The sequence below is a fragment of the Dasypus novemcinctus genome, chromosome 16 (assembly GCF_030445035.2).
Source record: "Dasypus novemcinctus isolate mDasNov1 chromosome 16, mDasNov1.1.hap2, whole genome shotgun sequence".
Taxonomy (NCBI): Eukaryota; Metazoa; Chordata; class Mammalia; order Cingulata; family Dasypodidae; genus Dasypus; species Dasypus novemcinctus.
The window spans coordinates 71891906-71912272 of NC_080688.1; the positions used below are offsets into that span (position 1 = coordinate 71891906).

At 36.5% G+C, this 20367-nt stretch overlaps 1 protein-coding gene across 23 annotated transcripts in view; it reads right to left on the minus strand.

Annotated features, from left to right (window-relative positions):
* The window catches only part of TCF4 (transcription factor 4), a 348268-nt gene that overhangs the window by 110927 nt on the left and 216974 nt on the right, over positions 1 to 20367 (minus strand). For 14 of the 23 annotated variants that reach the window (XM_058277770.2, XM_004459850.5, XM_012525673.4 and 11 more), the window contains 2 exons: positions 8560 to 8689; positions 8025 to 8074 (listed from right to left, as the gene is read on the minus strand). In XM_058277770.2, the coding sequence (XP_058133753.1) occupies positions 8025 to 8074; positions 8560 to 8689 (180 nt within the window). The remainder of the gene's footprint in view (positions 1 to 8024; positions 8075 to 8559; positions 8690 to 20367) is intronic. The other 9 variants (XM_023589219.3, XM_023589220.3, XM_058277768.2 and 6 more) reach the window with 1 other exon arrangement.

A 20367-nucleotide genomic window follows, 5' to 3' on the forward strand; every position in this document is an offset into this window, starting at 1 on the left:
AAACTTCTTACAAAGCATATGCCTTAATATTAAATGGCAGAAGCTGTACCTTTTTATTACATAGGAAATACTTTCAGTAGTACAATAGCTACAAAAAGAAGTTTATTTTTTATTTAACTTAATGGTTTAAAAATCAAACTCATGCAATAAGGTTTAACCAGCAGGTCATGAGCAGCCTTTTGAAATCTCAGTCTCAAGCTATGAGAAATGAGTTGAGTTGCTGTTTCATCCTTATGCACATTTTTATCTCATCTTTTAAATTCTTAAGTTATTAAACTCTCTTAAAATAAAGCCCGCTTTTATTCTCCACTTATTATTGAATTATTTTGTACTTCAACTTCATTCCATAATGAGCAACCAGAAAATATTATTGTGCCCTGTGTTAATGCACCTGAGCACCTGGGAAACAAGTGAATTCCCCAAACAGGGTTACTTGAAAACATTAACGCTAAGAATCAGCCACCTACTTGAAGCTGCTTTCTCATATCAGCTAATGATATAATGATATACTGTGCCAATCGGTAGAATGAAAGCTATTACAATATTATTATAAGTATAATCCAGGAGGCATATTTAGAATGATATGGGCGGGGGTGGGAGGGAGGTTGCTGTAGACAGTTAGGTACTCTTTCTCAGATGATACCAAAATACTGGTTCCAAAATAGCATTTAGCTACAATCCCTAAATGGTAACAGCAAGTGTTAAGAGTGACAGTTTTTATAAGTGAGTGAGGGATGATACCAGTTATAATGATTAAATGTAGCTTGAGGGTTGTTTTCTTTTGGGGGAAAGTCTCCTATATGCCCATGTGTCACAAAGGAAACGCCCTTTACTCACTGATGAAAAAACAGTTGAAATACAGTACACCAAGAAATTTTCTCTACGATTTGCTACAAAGGGGGTGTCATTAAGAAATGGCCCTGCCATATTTCGGTTCCACTGAATAATCAAAATAAATTTTAATGAAATTTAATGCACACACAGATCCTCTTCTGATTTCTCTAGAAGTAAATGTTCACATATCAAGTTTCAACTCTAGTCGCATTTTATTATTAATTCCTCAGATGACAAAGTTAGACTAGAGAGAAAACAATGGGTGTCACTAAATCACTTAAATGTATTATAATTCTTAAAATGTTTTTCTCAAAATATAATTTGCACATTCTTTCAGAATTGAAATCTACACCTCTCACTGAAACTTAAATGATCTTTATTTTCAACCTTGAAATTTTACAGATCACAGAATCTTCTGCACTACCTTAATTTCTCTGAAGAGGGAGTATATGTTCAAGCAAAGCATAAAACTCCTCAAATAGCTCTACACCTATGCAACAGCTGCAACTAAGAAAAAAAAAATCAGAATCATTCACATGCTGCTGTTTTGAGATAAAATAATTGAGTATTTAAAACGACAAAATTTGCACTGCATTTTATAAGAGCTCTGATTCCTTTAAAATGAGCGCACACACACACACACACACACACACATACACACACCCCTGGGACAGTTGAGATCAAGGCTGAGAATCCCATGCTTTTGCTTTCAAATGCAACTTTATGTTCAGTTTAAGAATTCAGTGCAATTTATTTAAAAAGCAAAACAAAGCAGGTGTCTGTCAACAGCCTGACGGTATTTTAATTTGCCTTAGGAAAATTCAACCCTGCTATTTTCAAAGAGACCCGTCCTTCTTTTTAGGATTATTGCTGCATTTTCTGTAAGTCTTATTTATGTGATCCTCCAACTTTTAACCAACTCTGATTTATTACTTTCAAACAAATACTTTAGAATTGCTTGAAACCAGGAACACACATTGTAAAATTCTCAATAATTAGAAAAAAATAAGAAAATTTTGCTGTTAGAAAACTGTTTCAATCAATGAAATTTTTAAAGTAGAAAAAGGTATTCATCAAATATTAAGCCCAGCACCTATTATTCCATAAATATACAATAAAATGACAGTTAAGCCAAATGCTGCCAGTTTTTGTAATTTCAAAATACACACAAGTTCAGTTATAATATTCTCTCTAGGTAAAAGCAGCCTTCAGCGGCTTCTTAGATTTCTCAGTAATTTAACCATTCAGATGAATCCATAACTTCACACCAAAATATATAATTTTCAGTGAAAGTGATAAAATAAGATTCAAAATGACAGTTTGCCAATGTAGTTTTCCTTTTCAACAAGCCCAGTTTTACTCTAAATGCTCTAGTTCCAGTTGCTGAAATTTTAAAGAAAATCCCTGATAAACGCAAGCAGGTGAAACAATATATTGTAAACTGGGTTGAAAATCAAAACACACATACTGGGGGAAGGGGAAGGCAGGAGAGAGTCCAATACACACTCCTGGGAGAGTTCGCCCAGTAGGTCAATCAGGTGCTACTGGCCAGGAAGGCATCTTTGTGATGGGCGGGTGGCATGGTTGTGTTTTGTTTGAGTGTTTGAGACACATATTCTTTTCATTTGCAAAGATCTTTCCAGAGTAACTGACAAATACACAGACCTTTCACCCATAGTTAACATTTGTTTTTTTCCTCTCATTTAACACTTCTTCTCTCTTGATAAAAATATGTGCATGCACATAAGAATCTTCGATGGGGATGGGATTGGGTTTCAAGGCAGAGAGGAGGGGCATGATGCAAGAGGCACCTCGTTATTTTAAAATTCCAAACAGAAAAACAGAAAACTTTTAGAAACTTCTGAGAGATGAGAATGTCTAATGAGAGATATGTTATCTATTTGTATGTATCTTGTATGCCTTTTGAAATACTTTTAATGGACTAAGGAGTCACCATGATAACTTTAAAAATAGAAATCCTTCCTATATTTGTTTCATATGCCACAATGAATAAAAATCTCTATAGCTACAAAGAACAATGGAGAGGAGAAGGGTTTTCAAAGAAACAATAAATGTGGTGAGATTGAAGTCTTTGGTTTTAGCTAAATTAGTACTGCACACACAAAAACAAATTTTTTCATTTTCTCTACTCTCAAAGTGTTCCCCGGTGTCATGCTATATATTCTGTGTAAATTGTAATTGCAAATTATACTTTTCCTATTTGGGATGATTTATTTGCATTATCCTTAAACTCCCTCTTGCCTACAAATTTCCATAATTAATAAGCAAAATTTTAATAACCAAAACACATATTTCAATATATTTCATTGGAAAATGAGTATACGAAGTTTAAAATTGAATATTGTGAGCTATCCTAATATTCAAACATAAACCCTACAGTTCTACTTCTTTTCAAAGTATCTACCACTCTAGGAATGAACCTTGAAGAGGCCCCTCCTTTTATATCTTATCACACAATTGGTTACTTCTCCACTTTCCTACACAGGATGGAATCCAGATGGCTGGCACTCGGTTCACTTGTGACAGACATTATAATATTCTAATATAAAATTCATTTTTAAGAAAGTTATATTACTGTTTAAGTTAAAACTATGTTGATATGAAAAAGCATCATTCTGATTTTTTTATGATCAGTTACAAAAGTGTTGGGGGAAATTATGTATTTTAAATAACAGAGGTCTTTAACCTCATAATTCTAAGGCCTGAGTAAGGGGAAAAAAGCCAATTTACCAACTTCTCTTTTAAATAGTTGGCAATCTTTTCAAGCCTCTGGGGAGAAAAGTTTTTTTTTTTCTTAAAATAGCTTAAGCTTTGGCTTTAACATCATATTTGAAACCTTTCAATATTAAAGTTTTCATTTAATAGAAAACATACAGTATGATTATTTCTATCAGCATTACTCATCTATTCCTGATATTCCTAATCGCTTTTGTAAAAGAAAGTTATCACTCAGATTTTAAGATTTTTTTTTTATTTAAGAATTATTTTCTTGTGAAAATTAATATATTGGTATCTTGTACACTTTTGAGTTTTTATTCTTCTACCTAATGATTAACTCAGGTCTCAGATTTTCTTACGAGCGTCTGAACCATATTTTAGAATCTTCACAGAAGTAGAGATGGGTTTCCTTAGGACACATGTATCCAAAACTATCTCTGACTACTTGATAGAAAGTTTGTCAGTTCTCTAGAATTAAAAAACAAACACACACACACAAATGCAACTTAATATAGGAAATAAACTTTACAGAAAAGTGCAGTTTGTGTAATGATCCGTGTCAAAAGATAGCTCATAAGCTATTTCTAAGGACAAGACTTCTTACTTTCAGAGAACTCTGAAGTTTCTAGGGATCCCAATTGGGGATAATAGTGAGACTGTTCCTGAAGTTTCAAATTGGATCTTCTAATCCAAGAAGAAACAAATTTCACCAAGGTTTGAAGCAGAATGGTTTTGGTTGTGGTAAAATGTATATATCATTTTGAAACATTCCAAATTATAAGAAATTCAAGGTTTTATGTGTTTACAAATTGGTGGGCACAAAGATGTTTCTGAAAGACAATCTCTTTGTATTTGCTTTTGTCCCTGGGTATTTGATAAAAAAATATTTTCAAATGACACACTATGAAATTACTTTGCTATTGTCTAGATTTTAATAATTTTATGTTAATTTCCGTTCAAAAACATAGGTGATTTTTCCAAAAATATGAGTTAATGTGGTACATTTTTCTCTACAATTAGGTCTTCCATGAATTCAGTACTTAGGATTACTGGGGTATTCAAAGACAAATTTGCTGGAAAGCATAGTAAGCTTAGAAACTATTAAGTTTAAGATTAAATACATATCAAAATGAAAACCAAGATTAGAAGGTTTAAGAACACAGAAAGTTCACATGTAGATTCAAATGATGAGACATGCAAAATAAATTCTGGCATCAAAAACAGACAAAGCTTTATCACTAAAGTCTTCAGCTGATGATGACAAGAAATTGGGATGCCACTGAAAAGAGCAACATACTAAAATTTGAACAGAGAACATGAAAACGTTCTGCAGTAATAAGCAGGGCTCTCATGGGCAATTAAAGAGCTGTCATTTCACACAGCCTTTCCTTGGGAAAAAAAAAAAAAAATCAGCCTAGCCCTAACTACAGGCCTCTGTTCTCCACAGGGAAAGTCTTCCTTCCCCCATTCCGAGTGTGCTTTAGCCCCAGCAGGACGGTTCTCCCACCATCCTCTCACTATGTCATGCTTTTAAAGAGTCTCGAGGTCTCTAGACGCAGCACACAGTACAAACACACATTCATGGATCCTGCCAGATCCATGGCACGATGGCAGGCTAGGCTTATGTTTTCTTTCTCCCACAGATGCTGCAGTGTTTTCAAAACAGGGCAAGGCAATCCCCTCGGTCTCCTTATTTCCTGTGATGATCTAGCCTAATGGCGGCAAAGGAAGTCCAGCGCCTGTATCATAGCCGTGTCATAAATGATATCTGATTACGGAAGGTTACAGTTTAAATGTTCTTTGTTTTATTTTAAGAAAGCGAGAGGGCCCATTTGGATAAGGGGAAAAAGTGAGTTGACACAACAGATTGTGACAGATTTATTACTATTTATCATGGTAAATATGTATCGAAGAAAACGTGTAAATGTCTTTATCTAGTCATAATCACTCCTAAGGAAACCTTTTATCACCCACGATCTTTTATTATCTGTTATACAAATAATCGTATATATTGAAGCAAGACTTAGAAGAAGGATTTCTTATGGGATAAATATTCATAATTTTATTTGAGGTTAAAAAAGAAAAAGTATGGCAGAAATAAATAGAAGAGCTCCTGGGCAAATGTGTTAGTAACATCTGAAACAGACTAGCTCTTCAGATCAAGATAAATGTATCTATATTTTGTGGTGTGGTAAGGTACATGGATTGCCACAGGTAATAAGCAATAAATATATACAGCAAATCTAACATAAACTAACCAACTTTTATTAAAACAGAATTGAGGTTTTGTTTTTTCTTTTTGTTTTTGAGTAATGGCATTAAATTAATGATTAAATTCTAAAATTATCCAAACTATTTTATTTTTCTTATTCAGAAAAACAAACAGAATAACATGGACAAATTTTCCAATTTAATTGAATTTTCCTCTTCTTCGTCCTCACAAAAATGGCTCTTTACACATTTGCTTTTTAAGGACCATAAAAACATTTAGCCAAGATAAATTCTCTAAGAAAAATAAATTCTAAACTGAACACCAAAAGCCAAAAATTAAACAATACAAACTAAATGTCCAAATCCTGGGTTTTATTTATTGGGAAGCAAAGAAAGTCACTTTTAGATTTCTGAGCATATCACAACATACTTGGAACACATAATTTTCTAAAGAGTGAAGACAAAATATAAGGAGTAAATTTTCTTTAGTAGCCAGCTAGACATGAGGAAATATACTTAAATATATAACGGATTATGAGAAATCGTTTTTGATGATGATTGAGTATACAGATAACCTCTAAAGTCACACTCATACACTACTTTAGAAATTTCATAGATTTCTCTATATAATTTTAGCATTAAAAAAACAAATTTAATATTAATAAGGTATAAATAGGGCAGTATACCTTTAGGTTTTTTTCATGGCTTTTATCATGGAGAGCATTCAAAGGTCCACTTGTTATATTTAATTTCGTCCCTATTAGGTTCAAGCATGTTTCAAATGTAAACAGCTGTGAAGACTGTATCATTTAAAGTTGCCATAAAAGCTATGGAAAGCTAAAGTTTTATCTACATTAAATCTACAACTAATTTCAAACTAAATAGTTATAAAAAGCTGAGGAGATATTAGTCAATTTCAATACAATACAGAAATTCAAAGAATAAACTGCCCAGTGTAAGTATATTTTTGAGCAGCTTTTTGGTAGTCAAAATGACTATTTTATACACTAGTGGCAGTTTCATTTACACAATAATTTCCATATTTATGAATAATTTTGTGATGCTTCTCCAATATTACCAAGTCTGCAATAATCAGCACATAAAATCTGTTTTTTTCCCGAAGACTTATATTGATATATTCGTTTAATAATTTTTTGGATTAGTTGAACTGAAATCAAGTCAAATGCACAGGTGTTTGGGTTAATCTAATCTTAGCACATTTTCAAAACCCATAATTCTTCTAATTTACTAAAAATGAAATAAAACTAACACGGAACGTCAATTGTTAATTTGGGCAGATCTAAATATAATTTCACTTTAAAGTATAAGAAGTTTTATTAAGGTTCATTGGCACTCTTTTCAAAGAACTCTAGCCCCTTGAAGAAAACTGACTTAATATCATATACATATAATTCACAGGAAGGAAGGAAGAAGAAAATAAAGAAGGAAGGAGGAAGAAAAAAACAAGCAAGGGAGGAAGACAATGCTATTTTTATTACATAAGGAGAAAAACTACTCAAAATAGCCGAGCCTTAAATGAAATTAAGTCATATCTGGGAAACCAAATTTGAAAAAATATATATATAAGAATTCAACATGAGATATCAAGCATTTTAGCTGTGATCACAATGTTGAGGGTAAGGGGACCTCGGTAACTCCAGCCTATAGCTCCAGCTACCAAAAGACCCAGAATGCTTTTGGTTCCAGCTGGATTCTTCTAGTTGTCACCTGGTATGACAGACACACTCAGCTACTGACGTAGCTACCTTTGCAGCCTTTATTCAGCAACCTCTCTAGAAAATAGAGACATTCTCCCTGTACTCTGGGCTGAAACCCATGTAAATTTTTCCTAAATCCTCTCTGCAAATCTCCTTTCTCATGCAAATCCATAAATCATCATAATACGGACAAAGAATTTAACCAACACATGAAACTAATACTCAATCGTTTGAAAGCCCTGTACAGGTAAAACTCCTGGAACTGCAGGCACCTTTTCAAGGCTCTCTTCAGACCTTAACCTGCTGCCTATCAACATAACCGCCCTGTCTTCCAGGATGGGCAATCAATCACTCCAAAGAGGGTCAGGCGGCTAAACTTTGCAGGTTACTCCTACCTCTTCCACATTCTAGATAAACATGCTGTGGAGGGAGCAGGGGGCCTCATTGACTCCTCTCTCCTTTGCATCAATATAAAACAGAACAAAAGAAACAATGTACAAAGCAGAAACAAGCAGTACTTACTGAAGATGGCAAACCTGGAGGAACTTTTCGAACTTTCTTTGTCTGTACCTCTGAAAGAAAATGAAGGACTTTGTGAGTTCCACACATGCCCGTTTTCCTAATGAAAGCACATTAAACCATGGAGTCATTTAGATTAGACTTTTTTTTTTGAACAGCATTACCTTAGCAAAATGCAGTCACCGCTGTCAACTTTTATCCTGACAGAAAACAAATTCTGCTTTGTTCATAAAATGAAGATTTCAACCTTTTAATACTTTGTTTTTGTTTTGTTTTTGTTTTTGTTTTTTAAACAATTACTTATGTACTAGGAGAAAACAAGAAATAAACATATACAAAAACTGTTCTGCTATTGTAAGGTGTTAACCTACCCCCCATAGTGTACTACTGGGGGAGTCAGTAGCCTGACAATTGAGCAAAACTTTGGGATTTTTTTTTTTTGGAGGGAGGTGAAGTTACAGTGGGGGAGAGGGAGGTGCTTAAAAAAAAAAAAGTCTAAAAACAGTCACTCAGGCATTCAAACAGAGGAACCCCTTACCCATGGCACCACTGTGAAGAGGCCTCCTTCGGGGGTTATTGCTAGAATACTGATAGTACTGGGAACCAGGCTTGGTGGGCGAAAGAGTTCCTGGGTTGCCCATATCCATGTCACCTCCAAGGAGACTCTGCTAAGAGGTTAGAAAGAGAAAACAAACATATATGGTTAATTTTTTACATTCACCATCCCCCAACTGATTGTTAGTACTTAACCCAAGGTAATAAAGAAAACAGCGTGTGCTAAACTGAAACAATTAAAAAAAGAAGAAGAAAGAAAGAGAAAAGCAGTCTAGGAAGCTATCAAGAGTTTCTGAATTCTTAAATCTTTACTTTGGAGAGGAAGGTAGCAGATGATTCCCTTTAAACAATGCTTTTAAAAACTCTTTTAAGATGACTAACATTTTAATTTTCTAAGAAGATAGCATTTATGTAGAACTACTGTTTTCTTTATCTAGACTTGGGCTCGTATCTGTGAACTATTCATACCCTTCCTTCGCAAGAACCAAGGAGAATCTCATCTTTTGAACACAACAAACTTCCCCGGGCTGTTCACACTGGGGGTGAGTTTGGATCGGGCATCTCCACCCTGTGAGCTCTCTCTCTCTCTCTCTCTGCACCAGTGTATCATGATCCGGCACGAATTTGCACAGCACCAACGGAAGATAAAATGCCAACTGAACCAAGAGGAAATTCAATCCTCACATTAACTTCCAAAATTATAGAAATAATAGGCTTTCTAAGCTAAGAGGAACAAATGCAAGGACTTTAGAATGCCCTCTTGAGAACTATCAGACAGTTAAATACATCCCCACCGATCAAACATTTACCTGAACACTAGCAAACTTGCATAAATATCATTGAGTTAATATCATTAACTTACCATGGTGTGACATATTACTAAACTTTCCAAAATGATGACATAAGAGAGATTATATGATAATACTACATTTTCTAAAATCAACATAGAAACTTACCCATAATATAAAAATCGTCTGATTATATTCTGCCTTGAACACATTGTTCTTTTAATTATTCTGATATGTAATGAAGTGCAGATACTACCATTTATATTAAGAACAAATTTACTTTTTAATAAAGAAATTTTAAAATTAAGTACTAAAAATCCAACTTTATCGTTACTTGTAATCAACTTTTACTGACTGAACTAATTACTGTCCTTGATAAAGTACAGAATGTGTTTTCCCTAATCTAAATTCTAATCACCATGTCACTCACAACAGACTTAGGGATGCTTCACTAACACACTATTCACATGCAAAATACTCTAAATAGGCCAATTATGACTCTGCCCCTGTTCCCTGGTTAACCCGCTGAGAACTGAAAAATTTCACAAGGCAGTCACCAACTAAAACAAAGGGTCCTTGTTTTAAATTAAGACAGTCTTTTTGATTCCTAAATAGCTCAACAAAGTGGCATGTCTTCCAGTGAAAGCAGTTGGTCAAATATGACCCATAAGCTGGAAAATCAAAAATTAAAACCTCCCCTTTCCACTGCCATATAGCTAAATATCATAAAGAGATCCTCTCAATTCCTAGGGATTTTTGTGAGTGCTGGGTGAGTGATAAATAAAAGAATAATCAGCTCCTGACGTGCTCACCTTCCTTGTTTAAAACTTTTCAATGGATACGTAATAAATATTACTTTAAAATAAAACTTTAAGGCTGAGATGGTAGGTTGAAAGCACATCCTGAGGGGAAAAACAACTCATTGCTAGTATCTTAATATTCACCACATGACTGATAAAAACCGGAGATCTGCATGCTCAACTACTGCCTCTTCAGAGCTTAAAAAAGATATCAAAAGGCAACACAATGGCTAACTAATTTATAGAGCCCTTTTAAATCAGGTTTTTTATAAATCAGGAATCTAAGAATATAACATCAAATGATCCCTGTATTCTTTTAGGAGTGGCATTCACATAGTTTGGACTCTCAACTCAAAATTTCACTCTTGGTAAGTCTTAACGAACAAAGTTTATATTTATGGAAGCCCAAGTTCAAGTTTTCGTTGAAATTTCCATCAATAAAAGCTATGAATTAGTTCAAATCACAACCTCCTCACAGTTTAGTAAATCTACAAATTAGCCTTCATTTGAAAGAGTTTGGAAATGATTGTATTAATAACTTTACAATCTAGACAAGCATTATCCCTATTTCTTCATTTTTCTTTTTCTAAAAAAATACAAAATATTCAGAAAAGGCTGAGCAAATATGTTGTAATGTCTGCTGTCTTTTCAATGAGTTTAACAGTTGGTTAATTCTTGTTGGTCCTGGTGGCAAAGGTTTTCACTTCCAAGAAAGTAGTTGTATTCATAGGTTTACATAAAAACAAACATGCTTACTATACTGTGTTTTAACAGTAAAATGAAAAATTTAAAAAAAGACTAAGAGGCTGTGGCTGGCCTTGATGTTAATTTAGAAGAAAATCATTTCATGGGCTTAGCTGTAAATAAATCACAAATCTAACTCATGCACGTGCAGTCACATGAAGTATATACAGTGACATAGTGCTAACACTAGATAGCACTTACAGACACTTAGTGGCTTGTACTAATCTCTAATCTTTTTCTTCTTCTTCTTTTTTTTTTTTAACAAAGCACATTCCTGGGTTTCTTTCCAGACCTGTTTGTTCCTTTTTCTTTTTCACTCGGACAATAGGAGCATTCTTCTAAAGCAACAAAAATAAGCATTTCCTCACACTTAACGGGCCCTGATCACCCCACTAGGGAAAAAGAAGATAAGAATGTGTTCTTATTGTAGAGTATACTTGTAAAGTGAACAATGACCATTTACTATTGTTTGACCTTTGCATCACATACTTAATTCTCTGGAGCAATGAGATAGATTTAAAAAAATTTCTTTTCCACAAACTGACCTCATAGGTTACTGAATTTAGAAAAGTTAGTGACATTAATTTAATAAGGTAAGTTAAACACTAAATTGATAAGGCATCTGTTTATATATGATTTATCTACATGTATGTACAGCTCAGAAGACTCATGGATTGCCTAGTAAAAGTTACGTTTGAAAAAGGTTTTCTTTCAAAAGGGTCAAATGCATCCTTGCCTGAAATAGGATTATAATGCTTTTAGGTTTTTCACATTGTGCAAGCTCATGCTCTGCGGTTATGCCAGGTCCCAGTAGCAAGCTGCCAGAGTCTGCCAGGAAACACTGGAAACAAGATGTGGCATCTTACAGTGCTAACCTGTAAATCTTAAACCCATAGTTTAGCATTTTGCTTAACTGTCTGAAATGTGAAGAGTCGAGCCTTTCCCCTTACTCACTCCTGATTTTCGTCCCAGGGGAAACAATTTCAAGACTTAAAATACCCCATCCAAAGAACAGAGTCTGTTGACTTTGTCAACCAGGCTTAAATGTTCCAGGGTCCCCCAGGGTCTCTCTCTCTCCACAACCAATTCTCCAGCAAAGAGACAGTCCAAACGTAGCCACTGAAGTGTCAAATTGCAGACATTCTGTGAGGGTCCCTTTCAGTTAAAAATTTTGTTTGTTTTACATCAGATCTGGGTCTCAGACTCTCTTTTTAACACATTTTCAATCTTGCCCCCATTCCTTTTGAGGGGAGCTTTTAAAAATCCTTGATCAACCACTGAACTGTGCTTATGCAAACAAGAATGCAAAACCATGAATTAAACTCGAGTAAGAAAAAGCAGCATATATCTCAAATTAGATTTATAACTGAATGGTAATCAAAAATAGAACTAACTGTTTCAAGCTTAAATTATCAACTTTTTTCTTGTTAAACTAAAATCATCTTGCTCTGAACTATTATTTCATTTCAGTCAGCACTTTGACTATAATGGGTGGGTGGAACATTTCTAAAAAGGAAGATTATATTTACCCTTAATTATAGATATGAGTGAGATCAGAATACGACGAATGCTGTTCTTTGGGCTTATAATTAATTCATCTAATAGGTGAATGACCTTGAATTTTAGGTTTGGGAACTGGGAGAGGAAAGAAGTAGGAGAAAAAAATCTCTCGGGAGAAGCAAATAAGCCCCTGGTTTCTTAGGGCTTTCTCTGATTTTGCGTCATTCCCATTACGTTGTGATCTGATATCAGACACAACATCTTGGGGGGATGTTGTAGAACAGAGAAAAGCAGTCTCAGATGAAACCAGATTAAGCTCCTTTTCTGAACTATTGCCAAATGCTTGTGAGTCTAATTCATGTTTGGGTATTCTAGTATTCACACAGCTGCAATTCCATTCTTTCATCACAAACCTAAGTGATGTATAGTGGCTTTGTATGGTGAACTGACTCTATAAAGCCAGGAATTTTGGAAAGCTTTATGTTAATATGGAATTAAATTCTGAGCCACTATAAAACTTAAGAATGCTGGATATATGCATAGGTACCTAATAGACTTTGCAGTATTAAGTGCAAAACACACATTAACAAAAATTACAAATTAGTTTTGTTGAAAACACATTTTACCACACCAAAATCATAGAAATGATTAACATAGTTAATTCTGCACGGAATGGGTTTTTCAGAAACACTGCTGAATAAGATTCCTACCAGCCATGGGGAAGTTTTTGCAAATCCCTGTCGAATAGCTGCTGCTGAATTTGCCATTTTGACCACAGAAGGGCCATTGCTGACTTACTATAGTAGCAGGAGGGGGCGATAATTTTGCTGCTGTTGGCACTTACTCTGCTATCTGGAATATATCTTGCACCAAAGGGCAATGAAGAACACAATATTTCCACCTGTCCACTTTTGAACTTCAAAGCTCAAAATGAAGGTCAGTCTTTTGTTGGACAAACCCTATTCCAGATACCGAAAGACCCAGAAATGCAACGTTATAGTTTATTTTCATTTCTGTCTTATGTTCGTACTCTTGATTTCAACAAAAGAGAACTTGGGAAACTGGGAAAGACGAGATGGCAAGGACCACTTTCCTGTTCGGGAAACTAACAGATTGTTATTGTGCTGCAGAGAAATGCAAATTATCAAAATTATCATTTAGCAAATATTTCACTTTAAAGGCTTTACATGTGTAATGCACATTTTGTTTGTAAAAGGCAGACAGACTTCAAACACGAAGGGAGATGGAAGGCTTTGAGTTCAGACAGATCAGATTGCATCTCAGCTTAGACACATAGAAGTAATGTGATGTGCGGTTAGTTATGCCACTGCTCTAAACCATGTATTTTCCTCCTGTAAAATGGGAATAATAAAAGCTCCGTCACAGAGTTGTTATCAGGAGTAGATGAAACATGTCAAATGTTCAGGAGAGGTGACCGTAGCTTATACTAACACACAGCACTCCTTCCTCTGTCCCCCAACAAATAATCCCATGTAACGGAGTCCACTGATTATATTTAAATGATTTGTCAAAAGTTGCAAATAGTTGCAGGTAGGTCTTGCGCTCCACTTTCAGATGAAAAGTATAAAATGAGACATTAATTTTAAAAAGTCACAATTTAAAAAAACTGAAAAAAGTTAAATAGAAGGTTACCTACACAGTGATGATAGAACCCTATGGCCTAGAGCTACACTTCCAACAAGAAATAGCTAGTTTTGTTCCATATTTAATAAAGGAATTGGCCATCAATCATCCTTGATAATTTAAGCTTAAATGGCAATTTTCCTGGAACTGCTACAAGGATTACTTCAAAGGCTCATTTAATTTTGCCTTTCCAGGCATGAGCAAACTTGTTAATTCACCTATACTTGAAATCAAAACTAGTTAAATTTGATTGACTATGTGTACACAAATAAAAAGTGATTTATATTTGATAGAATTTTGTCAGTCATGTGATGTAAAATATATTCAAATTCTTACTACCACATTAACCACTTTCATGTAGAAACTGATAAGTTACCTCAAATATGGCTCAATTTTATATTTTTCCCATTGTGACATTCCCATTATAGACATTTAATGAATAGTATCTGATATTTGTAAAGAGCAATTAAAATAAGCTTTATTTCCCCCATGACATCACAAAAATAAATGCATGCACTTCAAAGTTTGGGGTGGAAATTTGCATACTTCTTAAATGATTCAATCCATCTTGTACAAATTTATTTTAGAAGTGATTATAATTCACCAAACATTCAAAAATTCAAATATATTGTCTTTCCTTATAAAGAAACACAACACTTCATATATAAATGTCATAATGTGATGCAAAGGTTGCCATGGTAACTATTACTTATTGTATAACAGAGTAATAGTCCAGTAAAAACTCATGCATTTTTGTATGGAAATTACAAGTGCCTAAGGGTTGGCAGGGTTTATGCATTCACCTATTTGACTACCTCTCAAATTAAAAATATATATATACATTTTTCATTATATGCACTAAAATGAGGAGGTCTTTCCATGGTTTTTGAAAATCGATTCTGGAATCCCAACTCATCTACTACATACTGAAAGGGAATTACATTTATCAGTGAGAAGGTAAAAATTTTGCAAAAAGGAAACACTAAAGCAATCAGTAACCTACAATGACATTGGATTTTAAGAAATCTTATGTAAACAATATAGATTGAGATAACTACCTCCTTGTTGGTTTATGCTCCTTTTCAGTTCAAGAAGTTTATTTAATATGTAATTTGAGAAGTAGACTAAAATCACTCCTTAAAATGTTTCTCCTCAGCAATTCTGTTCCAAAGTAAAAACGGAAAAATTTGTATAAGACCTGTTAATATAGTAGGGAATTTACATGACTTCTTCTATAAATATAAACATGTGGTTGTAATAAATGTGCTGAAAGTATATTTGGCCAGGTTGCTATTTTAGGAAAATAAAGGAATATCAAACTGTCACTTGTCAGTCGTCATCATATCTATTGAGGAAACTTCCATTTCAAAGTAGTTGCACATCTTCCCCTTTGGACAAGGACCTACAAAAACCATCTTCAGACAGAGCCTGTCCTGGAAGACAGGGTCTAGGGTCCCCTCCATCCTGGCCTACCCAGCACCTGGCCTAGGTGCTTCATTCAAGTCTACTGGCCAAATGGGTAAGATTTCACTAAAATTAAGTATCCCATAATTACCTGAATTTGGAAATAAAGTGACAGGCCTAGGAGGCAGGCATGAGGAAATGGAGATTATCTGGAGAAGGGGGATAAGCACAATGGATCCTTCAGAACCATTCTATTCAAGTATCCAGCACATTTTCCAGGCTAGCATGGTCCCCTACTTCAAGTGGATCTGCTCTCAATGCTCTGGAACTGTTCATCTCCCAGGATTTTCTCTCTTTCTTGAATATGGGACTTATCAAGAACGTGGGGCTTGGAACCAAACTGGTTTACACGCTAGTTTAAAAAGGAAATGAGGGAGGCAGACTTGGCTCGGTAGATGGAGCGTCTGCCTGCCACATGGGGTCCGTGGTTCGAACCCAGGACCTCCTTGATCCATGTGGAGCTGGCCCACATGCAGTGCTAATGCACACAGGGCGGGGGGGGGGGGGGGGGGTGCACCTGGTAAGAAGGGCAGCCCAGCACGAAAGAAAGTGCAGCCTGCCCAAGAGTGGCACCACACACGCGGAGAGCTGATGCAGCAAGATGACGTGGCAGGAGGAGACACAGATTCCTGTGCCGCTGACAAGAACGAGAACGGACAAGGAAGAACACGTATCAGGTGGACACAGAGAGCAGACAACTGGGGGGGGGGGGGAGAAATAAAAAAATAAATCTAAAAAAAAAAAAAAGGGAATGACAGTCCTCTTTTAACTCCCAGTATTGCCTAGCACATGACCTGCCCGTGGCAATGCTCACTAAATCCTGAAGTGAACACAAATCTATTGCTATTGGACAAATAGAGGCCTTAAAGAATTCTTCTTCTCTTTTTTTAGCATCACCCTCTCCTTCCAACGACTGTTGTTATGGCTGGTAATAATAATAGTGATAATAGCAATAATGATATAGGAGGAGGAGCAGTAGCAGCAGCAGGTATGGGAGAAATAGGACTAAAAGAACAGTAGCCAGGGTAGTAGGGGTCGTTGTAGTAGCAGCTACCAACAGCTGCGGGTCTTCTATGTGCCAGCACAGAAGCAAATCCTTTACATGTTAAGGGGGCTGACGAGACTCCCCTCATTGTGCAGGCAGGGACTTCACGAGGGGTTAAATGGCTGGACCAATGCTGCGTGGCTGGCCAGTGGCAGAGCCGAGGGCAGTCAGGCTTGACTGGTTCCCTCGTCCACACACTCCCTCCCTCTCGTCTGTGCACACCTCTCTTCTGTACCCAGCCATTAGGAGTGGTCAGGCTGTTGATCTTCAGTTCATCTTATAAATAACTCATTCCCTAAAACTTAGTCCAGAGGAGACACTAGTTCAGTATAGCCAGATATACTTGGATGAGAATGCCGCTTAGACTCTGGATCACAAACAACCTCTCTAACTCCTATAGGCATCAGTCTGGGGAACAGGGTTATAATAAGGATTACATTATGATTAAATTAGATAATATAAAGTGTTTTGCAAAGTTACTAGCACTTACTAAGCCTTTAAAAGGAATATTATCTTACATATATATAAAATACCATACTATCTAGGAATACAATATATACATCATATAAAGCAACATGTTGTTTTATCAGTTATAAAATATTGTTATAGAAAAGTAATACATGTATATATAAGTTTTTAATATGCCAAGTATATACTTGGCCATAAAACAGCTAGCCTTCTTGAACAATTAAAACCTCAGTTCTTAAATCTGAAATCTCCCACCACCTTTGCTGTTGTTCTCCCAAGTCTCTTATCATTCTTCTCTAACCTAAATTTCTTCAGTGCGATCAATTATCTTCTCTAATGAGGTTCAAATTTTAATTCTTTTCCTTTATTGCTTCTTTTTCACCCCAGTCCTCTCAAAGACACTTCACATTTCGGCCATCTTCCTTCTATACTTTCCCTCCACCTCATCTGAAAATTTCACCTGCTATAATACTTGTCACATTGTATTGCAAGTAAGTGTTTATGCACCTGCTTTCTCCTTTCTAGTCTGTGGGTTCCTCGAGGGCAGAAAATGAGTCTCAATCATTTTTGTATTCCTGGAAGGTAGCACAGTGGGCTCTGCTCCTTAGTATGTCTTCAATAAATGGCAACTGACTAATTATTTATCTAATTAATTATTGACTCTGCTTACATGATTTCAGCTGTTACCATCATGAAGCTAACTTTATCTGTGTCCCAGCAGACATACAACTCCTGCACCTGTGTGTTCAGACTTGGCCTCAGCTTTTGTCCTGCACCTCTGAAGTGGTTTTAAGGACATCACTTCATGAAGGCTTCAATAAAAAATTAAAAAACAAAAGTAAAATCTGCATTAAAATGCAAGTCTCAACACATATTTTCCACCAAACTTCTGCTGCTTTCTGATTATTCCCTCTATCCTTCAAAAATATATTTGAAGAGTCGGAAATTGTGACGTCTGAAAGATATTAACCAGGTATTAGTCTAAACACATACGTGATGGTTTACCTTTGGTTTTAATCTGCAGTTGGTGTATTAGTTGGAGTCTTTGTGGAGCCCAGAACATTATGTTCTTAAATTGGCACATTCCTTTAGGTGCGGGACCCCTTCGGATGGGATTGGATTCGGCTCAGGGCCATTTGACTGGATTGTTTCAGTGGGGCATAGTCCAGCTCTTGCCAGAGCCCTTAATAAACGCAGAGAAGAGGCCACAGGGACAGAGAGAAAAAGACACAAACAGAAAGAAATGCCCAGAGGCCAAGAGAGAAGGCCCCAGGAGACAGAAGCTGAAATCAGCAGAACGCAGAGGCTGAGAGGAGTCACTGGAGCTAGTAGCTGCAAGCAACGAAGCCTGGAGGAGAAGGGACAGACAAACAGACGCCACCATGTGCCAGAGCGCCCCGGAGAGAAAGCATCTCCTGATGCTGCCTTGACTTGAACACTTCACAGCCTCGGAACTGTAAGCTTATGAATTAATAAATCCACATTGTAAAAGCCAACTCATTTCTGGTATATTGCCTTGGCAGGCGTTAGCAAACTAAAACTAAAAACTAAAGCTTTTAGTTGGTTTGGTTGAAAAATGGTAGGGCTCCCCTAATGGTAGGACTGTAAAATGGCTCATCATTCACCCAGAGGCCAGCATGTTCTAGAGAGAATTTGCAATAGTTGTGGCAATGCAGCACTAACAGGGAGTAAGAGATTCTGTGGTGTCATATACCTCCCGTGGCAAAGACAACACAGGAGAGAGGAACAGAGAAAGTGCAAGAAACAGAGAGGTGGGTTATGGAGCGATTTGAAAAGGGTGGCGACTGGGGGAACAAACTATGAAACAGGTGGGAAGAACTGAAAACAGCTGGTTGTGGACTACTCTCCTACAAATAGGTAGCAGGGAAGTCTTAACATGCTATTTAGCATATGTATTCTAATTCTTAACTACCGATGACACTCTGGGTCAGCTAGGGTCAAAATCCAAGAAATGGCCCTAGCAGACTAGAGCTAGAAATAAGGTAAGGCAAGGACTTAAGAACTTAAGTCTGAAATTTCCTGACTGTGCTCTCTTCTCCAGAATGGCAAAATACCAAGAATAATGTTCTAAGACAGGGATAACCAAACCTTTTCTTCAAGGGCCAGACAGTGAATATTTAATTTTGAGGCCGTATTGTCTTGGTTGCAGCCATTCAATGCTGCTGTTGTAGTGCTAAAGCACTTTATCACAATAGGTAAATGAACAGGTGAGGCTGTGTCCAAAAAAAACTTTGACAAAAACAGGTGTGGGCTGGATTTGTCCCCAAGCCATTTGCTGACCCCTGTTCTAAGATGATGGTAGACTGCTTTTTTGAATGGAATATATCCTCAAAGTTCCATGATTTTACCATCGTGGAATATGAGGTTTGGGAGGTGCCATCGTCAACCCCTTGTTCTCTCTCTCACCCAGAACATTCATATATAGCCTTCTGAATTAACCTTTAAAACCCAGGGATGATCCTGCTCCCTCAAGCATAAAAAACCTTCAGGGCTCTCAAATACTCAATCCCCTACACCACCCACAGCCAATTCGGCCCCAACCCACCTTTCGGGCTTCTCTTTCCTTTTGCACACATTTGGCCTCCTGAGACACACTAAGCACTTATTCTGAGCCAGCTGGTATCATCCCTCTTCATGGCCCAAGGATGGTCAGAGTTACATGGACTCTCTCTTGAATCCCCAATTGCCCGCCTGCTCATTCAAACCTCCATGCCTTTACAAACACTGAGGCCTCTCCCTGGAAGTTCTTTCCATTCCACACTAAAACCACTTCCAAACAACCATGAAAACTGATCAAATGTCACCTCCTCCAAATTTTCCCCAAAACACCCAGGCAGTCAGGTCTCCCTTCTTCAGGCTTCAGAATCACTCTCAACACAGTGTGCTGGCACTACAGGTCTGTTCCATGCACTACTCTACACTAAAGCTCCCCAGAAGATGTGGCACGGGTCTCCCGTACTGTTGAATACACTCAGTAAACGACAGCCGCCATAGGAGGAACAGCAGGTACTTACACAGCACTTGCTATGTGTCTGTCTCTATTCCCTACATGAAAGCATTTAATCTTCACAACAGCCCCTTGAGGGAGGGATCTTATTAATCACGACTTACAGGTAAAAGTGCTTGGGGCACAAAACATTAAACATCTGCCCCTGATTATTTGGACAAAAAAACTGAAGACTAACAAACAACAAAATTGTGTCACTTGCTTCAAAACTTACACTGTCTTTTGAACTCACATTGTTCCTGGAAAGTTCACATCTCAAATTTTCAGCAACCACTACAGGCTCATCCTTAAACCATGCGCTCAAGATCTC